This window comes from Maniola jurtina, chromosome Z (assembly GCF_905333055.1).
Source record: "Maniola jurtina chromosome Z, ilManJurt1.1, whole genome shotgun sequence".
Taxonomy (NCBI): Eukaryota; Metazoa; Arthropoda; class Insecta; order Lepidoptera; family Nymphalidae; genus Maniola; species Maniola jurtina.
In genome coordinates this window covers 5,874,811-5,885,146 of record NC_060058.1, presented here as the reverse complement: position 1 = coordinate 5,885,146, position 10,336 = coordinate 5,874,811, and the positions used below count along the sequence as shown (strand labels likewise).

Below are 10,336 nucleotides of genomic sequence, written 5' to 3'. Positions count from 1 at the left end.
TACCGTACCGTAATCGCATAATTTGCCAGCCTCTCCAAGCTTGTTTGAGAAAACTTTCTTTCTTAACGACGTAAACAATTTAAATCTAATGCAAAATGCAGACCCAGTCGACTGCCCCCCCACTCCCACCTCGTCTCTGCTCGCTACCTGAGCCTATGTAAATAATTCACCTTAATTCCCTGCCGGGCACAGCCTTATTTACTAGTTTAAAATATACATTACTATCGTTGTAATTGTTATCGCCACGAATGGTTCAACATCTACATATTATTTTGTTCTAACTTTCATACATCTTAAGTTGCCTTCAAACTACGGAAATATAATATAATATAATATATATGTAATATAATATTACGTCTAAGTGTGAACAGTGACATTTAAAAGTAGGGTGAGTGATATTTATATATTATATTATATTATATTCCGTAGTTTGAAATCACGTTACCGCAACTTACTTATTATCATCTCGACGGATAACCTCAGCTGAATATTGAGAGATACATTAATACACACAATATCTCTAGTAAAGATTTCCACACTACAGCCGCTGGTGCCCAGAAGATTCCTAAACAAAACTTTAAAAAAAAATCCTAATATAAATAAAATGTTTCATTTTCCTTCTACATCAACGAGTTAAAAATAACCGCCGAGACCTCAAGAATTAATATTATTCAGTTAATAATTTTATTTGTGACATATTATGATATAATACTTTTTGTGATTATCTTTTTTTTTGCGTTTTTTCGTAGTATATGTATATGTTTAATTGCCACTTCAATTACATAAAAAATAAAATCTGCACGCCATGCTTGGCAAGTGATTAATCGTGTTGAAAACGATGTAAATAATAATATTATGTTGCATGCGCCAAATTATCATGATTACGTATACTTCAAAGTCTTTCATAATGTATTTTGTAAACACTGTACTAGCTTAGACGTATTTCGGACATGCGTGAAACGAGACGACGTGTAAAACCAGATCGGGCAGCCAACACAGCTCATGCAAAATGCAGCTCACCTTCCCCTATTCACTCCCCGTTTATCCCCCCATTTATAAATGATTCTGGCTCAATTTCACCGGCTCCCGTGCGCCCCGATATTGTTTGACTTGTGGATACTTATACAGTGACTGGCCTGCACAGAGCTGTTCGTGCGAGCTTTTTCTTTTAGATAAATGTTTTATTTCATACAAAATAAACGTTCACTATTCTTTGAAATTGATCATCAATATAGGTATAATATTCAGGCTTTATTTGCATTGGTTAAGAACCTTCAACAAGAGTTAGGGACTAGGTATACCTTGTGTAAAAAATTAACAATTTAAGTATTTTAGAAAACAGGAACTTGAACTTCTAATTTCTCATTACTTATTTTAAAAAAATCTCTACTATAATACATAACAATTAAGTTTGGTGATATGAATAACAACATAATCGAATGAATCTTGACGGATTGTTATGATCGTAACAGGACTTCGTCTGTGTTGGTGTTAGCTGGCGGGCGTGCTCTGCCTTTTTGGAGTGTTTTTTATGTTAAAACTGACTGGAAAGCGCTCTAAGGGGGTGCCGTGCGTATGTCGGCGAGCGCCGGCACAGACGGGGTCCATACTTGTATAGTTTAACTAACTTGTTACAAATAACTACAAACTTGCCATTGGCTAATCTTTGTAAAGTCAGACGAGAGAAAAAAAAAGATCGTAACAAGAACAAAATAATCGCTATACCCATTGTTAGTTGGTTTGTTGGTTTATTAATTGATTCACGTGTCCTTCAATCACGCTAGAAGATGTAGTGGAGCAATGTAGCGTATTTTTTTGCATGGATATAGTTTAGGAACGAGAGAGAGGAATACTTACTTTTTATATCGGAAAATCAAAGAGTTTCCACGGTCTGTTCAGAGGGAATCAGGCTGAAGAGGGATCTCTCCATCTGCACTCGCTTCATACAATCGTAGTTCCAATTTCATTTGAATAGTAAACCACCAAAGCCAATGAAATTTTGCAGACATATTCTAGAAACTAATATCTGTGTCTGTGGTGTTTTAGATTTTGGTTGCTTAATATTCAAGTGAAATTGGAACTACGGTTGTATGAAGCGAGTGACGGAGAGAGCCCGGTTAAAAAACTAATGCGACGCGGATGAATTCGTGGGCATCAGCTAGTAAAATATAATATAGTGAAAACGACGTTAGATTTAATTAAAACAGCTCCTTTGAGAATTCAATTTAATTAGCGTGTGGTGAACCAACTTAAATGGAATGAATTTAAAGTATGGCTTTTAGTCATACTTTAATTCATTTTAAGCTTAAATGTAGTTTTCCATTACACTTTACCATAAATTCATTGTAGCTTAACAAAAATTTCATTAATTAAAAATGCAAAATAAATTAAGAACTATAAATTAAAACCCTATGATTGTGATAGTATCTACTTTGTATCAATATTAAAATAAAAAGGGTTCAGGTTTTCAAAGGTCAATAATTTTGCATTCTATAAACTCTACTCTAGTTGCTTAGTCCCTGATCTTAAGACCCCATATTGAAAACTGTACGGCTTTTGGAAGCCCTACGTAATTTGAAAACTAAAAATACATTAGCTCTTATATTATTTATCAAATATACAGTGCTTTATCTTAATTCATCATAAAATGAAAAAACGATTGAGTACAGTTTCATCGATAGAAAAAATTCAAAAAACTGCTCCAAATATCTATATTTTTTTAGTTTTAATCTGCAACAGTGATTGATTTTGTAAACATCCGTAAATGATTCCGTAGAATAAATATTTTCCACATTTTCTTATACGGATAATAACAATTTTCAAAAACATCAACTGTTTTATGCTTTTAAATTTAATTTATTTTTAAAAATATATACTTAATTTGAATTTTTGGTCCAGCAGTAGTCCCTTGCTTTTGCCATTTATTTTTCGATTCTCTACAATGAAAACCTAAATCCATTTCACATTTTCGCTAAAAATTGATTTTGTTACCCGACCCCGAACCCGATTCCGCTAGATTCATCCTTTAGTTAGACCTTAATTTGTCTAGAGGTTACATTAGGCACGTTGAAATTAAGAAATAGACAAGCTATTGCGAGTGTTTTATAAAAGAAGAGAGCAGGAAATAATACTGCCAACTGCCAAGTATCATCTTGATCATCATTTTCAATCAAAGTTACGGGAGTCTTGTACAAGGAAAATAAGTGCATCCCGATGCAAAACTGGTGTTATTAAAATTTTGCTAGTCAAGACGTCCTGGCTTCACACGGCGTAATATTATAAAGTCTCTGCATAGAGTAAAACACTCTATTATACATATTTCAACAAATTAATACAAAATAATTATTTAACTGCACCTACCGTATTAAAATCTGTTGAGTAGTTTAAAGATCTGTGAGTACAGAGGGAAAGTCGGCGGAAAGCGACTTTGTTTCATACTATAGTAGAGATAGCCATATTGACACCACATAAGTGTCTACATTACATGCGTGCAAAGCCGCGACGGGTCACTAGTGTAGTTATAAACGATGGAACCCTCTTGAATAGGTTTTCTACCTATTGAGGAAAACTTGAATGCAGCACTTTTCGAAACTAGCTCTCTCAAAGTGACTTTATTTTAATGAAACTTTATAATTAATTATCAGCAGTAATTAACGAATGGCGAGGAAAACCTTAACGTATCAATAACGTGTAATGGAAAAATAATGATTTATAAATTGAATGAGAGATCTTTGATTATTAATTTTGATGCTGAAAAATTGACAGGTGCCTCGCCTCGCCTTTTTCTCATGTTATGGTAAACCAATTCTTTCCTTGTTTTTGTAGATGATTGAGATTTGTAACGTATACATTTACAGTTTAGTTTACACAAATGTTTTCATTGACTTTTATTTTCTTTTACTCTTCTTTTCCTTCTTTTTTGCTTACTTTCCACTTCCACTTTCATTATTATAATAAGAATTGGTAGTAATCTTAAGATTTTCAATACTCCTGAATTCTTGTCCTGCAGGGCTACTGTCCAACTAAACTACAAGAATTGAGCATCTGTAGATTACAAAGAGACAACAAAAACAAGTCTAGATTTCGTTCCTAACACTTCGTGATTCTAATGCAAATGTGACACAACAAAAATCACATAATAAAAACCGTCATTGTAATACTTGAGTAGGTATGTATAGACACACCTTACTTACATTAAAAAAATTATATTAGTTTTTCTAATGTGTTTTATTGCAGTTCTCCCTCTTCATTTCATTAAAGGAAGTATGAATAATTAAAACTCACAATAATAGGCCGTCGCGGCACAAGTTGTAATGTTATGCATATTTCACTAACTAATTTGCCCGGTTGTGTCGATCCAATTATTCGAATATTGCCCGGTTGCCAAACAGTCCCCTACTTAGTTAAAACTTTAATATTCACCCCTTGGATGCAATAAAAAACGAACGGTTTAGTTTTCAGATTATATGGGTATGTCCAAATAAAAAAGTTTAAGTCCGTTACTCCCCATTTATTACCATTAGCTATGTTAGTTTATTGAAACTAGCTAATACCCGCGCATTCATCTGCGTGCCTTTTGGGATTTCAAAATCCCGTAGAAATCCCTTGATTTTTCAGGATAAAAAATAATAATGTCACTCTCCAGATCTTAAGCTATACCAAATGACAATGCGACAAATGGTAAGTTAAGATTTTTTCTTTTTTATAAAAATATTAGCCATGCTAATTACTACTAATATTATTGCCCTTTCCCTTCCAACTAAGCGTAAAGTGATAGTGAAAGTGAAAAATAGGTACGACAATAGTGCAAGGGTGGGGTTTGAACCGCCGACCTTTCGGGATTCAGTCCGCTCTTTAACAGTTGAACTGTTGAGTTTATCGATGGTAAACACGATAAACTTAACAAACTATTTTGTTCTGCGAGTTTTATATAACAAATTGAACAGATCCATGTCTTTAATTGGCTAGCTACGGCTCGACTCGCCCATTAGGGAAATACACCCATGAATGAATATGAGAGAAGGTTGTTTCCTTAATTGATCCAACTGGGAGTTATTGCAGCCGATAGCTCGTACTTGGGAGGTATTTTTACCGCTCCTCCGAACAAGGGGTTAATTACTTTATGTGTTTGCAATCATAAATCACAATCGCTTTCAAAACAAAAGATTATCGCGTCAGCAACTTGCTTATGATACGAGGATACGACCAAAAGGTACTGAAATGGTCATTTACAAGTACTCTGGCAGAGGACACTTGTAGGAATACTTTGTTGTCTGTCCGTCCGTCCGTCAGTCCGTCCGTCTGTCTGTCTGTCTGTCTATCTTTTTGTCTGTCTTGTCCTAAAGGTGATTTCTGCCAGGCCCGACTGCCCCATACTACACCACTGTGTATAAGTAACTTTACCTTTTAATAAACTACCAATACTAACTAAGTAGGTAATTAAGGAAAAATTGTTACTAACATACTAACAATTTATGAATGGAAACGTCTGAAATAAACATTTATTAATTATATACATATTATTATTCAGTAACTTACTACAGATTACAGATAGGATTGGTTATTAATAATTTCGGCCGTTAATCTCAATCTCGAAAAAGTTTATTTACTTTCGAGTAGTATATCTACGCATGCTCGCGTTACCCCGGCAGACTAATAAATTATTTATTTATCAAAGTTAAGAACTATTGACCCGCTTTATTTCAACGGCGAGGCGCGGCGCCAAGATTACAAACATTCTTTAACTGTACATCTATAAATAATAATATGGACATGGCAACTTTTTATAATCTTTAGGTTGTACAAAATTACTGAGTAAACAGAGACCGTTTTTTGTTAATAACTTAAGGTCTGAAAAAACTCATATCAATCTGTTTTTCCGTTGCAGCGGCAGTGTAAATAAGGGCAAACTAACAAACAAACACCATTTCACATTGTAATATTATATTAGTAGTGATCTGCGCTAAATGTGATTCTCATAACAGCGGACCAACCCTACGCAACGCCCTAACAACACACGTCCCAAAAAATATGTTATATATTTAGGACCCTAAATAACCACAGACGTAAAAATCAGGATATTAACCAGGATATTATACGTTGGTTTATTGTTAACGACATAATGCTTGGGGATCAATGTTCCAGAATATTACGCAGATATCGTTTGCACATAGCATTTGATTAATAGATTTAGAATATTAACAATTTTAATTTACTCATGATGCTAGAAATATACAGAAGAATATTTCGTAGGGTTCATAGTTTTTGATTGAATCTTTAATTATAATTTCACAATATATTTCCTCATAGAGTGGCTGATTCCCGCTTAGTAACTAAAAAGTAAATTTTACCACCGGACGATAAAAATACCACCGCACGTGTGCATAAACCTATAAAACCGTGTGGTGAGTGCCACGATGGTCCTAAATTAATTTTAAAAAGAGAAATATTCTATTAAATTTTTTGTCTTGGCCAAATAAGTCTATGGTCTTGACTGAATTTTCATCTGACCCATCTTCTACTATATAAAAATAAGTCGGGTTTTCCTTCCTGACGCTATAACTCCATAACGCACGAACCGATTTCCACGGTTTTGCATTCGTTGGAAAGGTCTCGGGCTCCGTGTGGTTTATAGCAAAGAAAATTCAGGAAAAATTTCAACAGAAAAGCGTGAAAATCTTTTTTCATAGCATGTACTACAAACCAAGTGGCGAAACGGAGTTCGCCGGGTTTGCTAGTTTGATATAAATGATCTTACCCTACTTGCATCAATATAATTATATTAAGTATCAACCCATTATCAAATCAAACCCCATTAAATAACATGTATCAATATTAACATGTTATAAAGTAGTTAACTATTTTAACCTCAAAATACAAATGCTAATTAGTCTGTGGGTGTATAGTTCAGTGGTGGTAGTACACTGAAATGGACAAATTATAATAGCACGCTTGAAAAGGCGAGCCATACAAAATGGGAGTTATTTTTGTGCCGATTAAAAAGCGCCCCCGAGCGTATCGGTAATTGAAATTGACACTTTTTACTGAAATATTCATGTTGACTTTATGTTGATAGATGTCTAAACACTAACATTTAGTTTAGAGTACGCACACATGATGCTCACTGGTGCTATCTATCAGCGCCAAAATGGTGAAAATTAAGTTGCTTCTAAAACAGGTAAGCAATCGCAGGTCGAGCGTACTTGTATTAAGTAGAGATCAGTGCCAAGTTCCACAGATATCGTGATGGTGGAGTTGAAGATTAAACCCGAATAAAAATTAATTAAAAAATAAAATATTGACCAATCGAGTTCTTAAACATAATAATTAATTACATCATCATCATGGAACCATCTAAGAATCGACTTTGATAAATAATATTTATGTTGTCAACTTGGACGAATAAATACTCGTTGTCAACTGACAACTGACACAAATCTGTTTTTCAAGTACAAAATATTACAAAATAATATTATTAAAGGAATAATTAATTAAGGAAAATGCCTTTTAAAAAGAAAATGAAAGGATTGCCTAGCGACAAGTTACCCGCAGATGGTTTGATGAGCCGAGACTTGGAGGCTTTGAATCCGTACCAGCTCGCATGCATTCAAAGACTTGGCAATACCTTGCAATTGGAACAAGAAACATATTTGCTGCGGCACCCTGAGGTACTTACTTATTTCTATCCGTCGCATTCCTCATTGTTTCCTCTTAATACTTTCTATTAACTATGCATTTATCACACAGTGGTAGGAATTGTCTTGGGATAATAATGCGGATGGTTCCCAGACTCCCCCGCATATAACTTGACTAAGAGTGCGAAATTTTGACTCGTAACTTTTTTTAGAAATAATATTCGGAAACAACAGTCAATGTGCTCTCCGAAGCACAGACACTAATTTTTCAACGTTAGTAGCGATCGCAATTCTGCGGCATTTATTAATATTTAATTAATAAGTTACTAAGTACTTAAATATATATGATAGTAAATCATAAAGTTACAAGCATGAATAATAATCATCCGGTTAACAGGTAAAAGCTATGCTAGAACTGTTTATTGGCAAAATGACGCAAAAGAACAAAAGGAAAGGAGTTTTAAAAGAGGCTGCTGAGCACTTCACTAGACCTACCGCGGAGCTCGATAGAGAAATACTTGAAAGGCTTAATTTACGTTCTCAAGGACCATATACACAGGTACTATATTTTGTTTGGGACTAACCATAATTATTGAGAAGAGCTTGGGCACTTCACATTGATATCTATAAAAACATTTGCTGCTTCAACTGTCTCGTTTGTCGAACATGAGATTCCACCATGAGCTTCCAGTTCTGGTTCAGGCTAAAAAACTCTGTATTTTTGTATTAAAACATACTAACAGCATAGAGTTGCTATAAGTAGTCGGTGTTGCCTCATCACCATGCATGAGAGCTTATTAAGCTATTTGCCATAGCTCATACGTCTGGTCTCTCTGTGATCGTGTTGGATTACCTTGCTGACTCCTCAGACATGAGAAGGGAGAGTGGAGTGTGTGTGTCTGTGTTTGCACATACTTGTATACATATTTGTATCGTAGTTGTGTAGTCTCCGTTGTGGTTCAATCGTTGTTGACCAAAATTCGTTCAGGATGACTTAAAAGACTTTATTACTTTTAAGGGCATGAACGTACCAGAACGATATTTCGACAAAAATTTAATGGATGATTTAAGGAAGCTTATAAACGTTTACGATAAACCTGACTCACCAAAGTTGTCTACTCCTGTGGCATCAACAATAAACACGGAATCGTCATCTTTTATGTCCATTCAAACATCAGACACCACATTGTCTACTCCTGGTAATAAACCTTTGCTCTCTTTAAAAGTCTGTCAGTTATTTATTATTGTTGAACAAAGAGACTATAATAATATTATTAATTTTTTAAGAACCCATACCAACGCCTGAAATGACGCTCTCCGAAACATTGTTCTCCTTTGTCTCGAACACCGTTGATAAAGCGATATTCCTCAGAGTCGACGACGAGATTCTAAACTATGATACAGCTTACATAGAACTATCTAAAGCTGTTGAGAGAGCTATGGAGATACCGGTGATTGAGATAAGATTAGACATCGCTGAACTTCTACAGAATGCCTATGATATGTTTGAATTTAAAATCATGGAACAAGAAAGGATTGGTAAGGAAACTAACATACTCGTAATTATTACAAAAATCAGTTCATTAAAATTGTAGACTCTGAATGCTGACTATTCTATTTTAGCTGCCGAAATTGCTTGGGAAAAAAGAATGAGGAAGAAATTAAAGAGAACATTGAGGCGTTTGGACAATTTTAAAGGTACAAATCCTCCTAATTAATCGACTTGATTTTATAATATAAAAGCAGTTTTACTGTTTTTCCAAGAATTAGATTTATCACAGTTCCTTTTCATGGCTACGAAACGCCCTACTCCGAAATCGATTTGATTTTATATTAGAATAGTTTTTCACCTTTTCAAGGAATTAATTATATCAAATAGCTTTTTTTTCAAGGATACGAAACGCCACCTACGCCTAAAAGTGAGATTTCATCCCATGAGAGCTATAAAGTACCACCTCCACGCCCATGCATATGCCACCCGCAATTTCATTATAACCGATATCCAAAGGTTGGTAAACCTTAGTATTAACAAATACTTTAACGTCGATAAGTATATAAAAGTAAAGTCCGTTTTTTCTTAACTATGTTGGCAAATTGAACTGTTTTTAAAGCTCTGTGCGTTAATGTTTAAATTTTTTTGATAAAAAATAATGAGCAAACTAGCAGGTGGGCTACCTACTAGGTGTTAAGTGATTACCGCCGCCCAGGAACATTTGCAGCACCAGAAGTACCGCCGATGCGTTGCTGGTCTTTCAGGAATTTGTTGGTCCGCCACTTGAATGACCCCATTCCCATGCTATTAAGTTTTAGAAGCAAGGCTGCTTTCTTATCTACTAATTTATTTCTATTTCAGGACAGGTTTGGGATATATTTGCCAAGTGAAAATAACTTTAGCACTGGCAACGTGACTGTAACGCCAGAAATATCTGAATCCAGTGATAATGATCATGCTGAAGATACACCAGCTAGTTAAATATTATTGCATTCTTAATACAGACGATGTCTATTTTTGCTTACACGACCTACGTACATTTTATAAATTTATGAGCCTTAGTTAAATTGATTAACTCAAAATTGTTGTCAAAAATGGAAATTTCTCAAAATTTACGTTTGTTCAAATTTTCTTATAAACGAGGAGCACTTTGTCGACTGCTGCCACCAGTACGTCAACGGTAACAGTTGACAAAGTTCCACTCATCTCT

The 10,336-nt window shown here is 34.6% G+C and overlaps 1 protein-coding gene across 1 annotated transcript; it reads left to right on the top strand.

Moving 5' to 3' along the window:
• Positions 1 to 7,430: 7,430 nt before the first annotated feature.
• LOC123880657 lies at positions 7,431 to 10,122 on the top strand. The gene is made up of 7 exons (XM_045928895.1): positions 7,431 to 7,667; positions 8,032 to 8,193; positions 8,653 to 8,833; positions 8,922 to 9,173; positions 9,258 to 9,332; positions 9,527 to 9,642; positions 9,988 to 10,122. The coding sequence occupies exons 1-7, from the start codon at positions 7,500 to 7,502 to the stop codon at positions 10,105 to 10,107; spliced, it is 1,074 nt and encodes a 357-aa protein (XP_045784851.1). The 5' UTR covers positions 7,431 to 7,499; the 3' UTR covers positions 10,108 to 10,122.
• Positions 10,123 to 10,336: the final 214 nt, after the last annotated feature.

What these genes read in the sequence shown, in the direction of transcription:
- LOC123880657 (XM_045928895.1), top strand. Translation starts at nt 7,500, where the DNA reads ATGCCTTTTAAAAAGAAAATGAAAGGATTGCCTAGCGACAAGTTACCC. An exon ending in CTCAAGGACCATATACACAG is followed by an intron (nt 8,194 to 8,652) that starts GTACTATATTTT and finishes ATTACTTTTAAG; the next exon opens with GGCATGAACGTACCAGAACG. An exon ending in ATTATAACCGATATCCAAAG is followed by an intron (nt 9,643 to 9,987) that starts GTTGGTAAACCT and finishes TTTCTATTTCAG; the next exon opens with GACAGGTTTGGGATATATTT.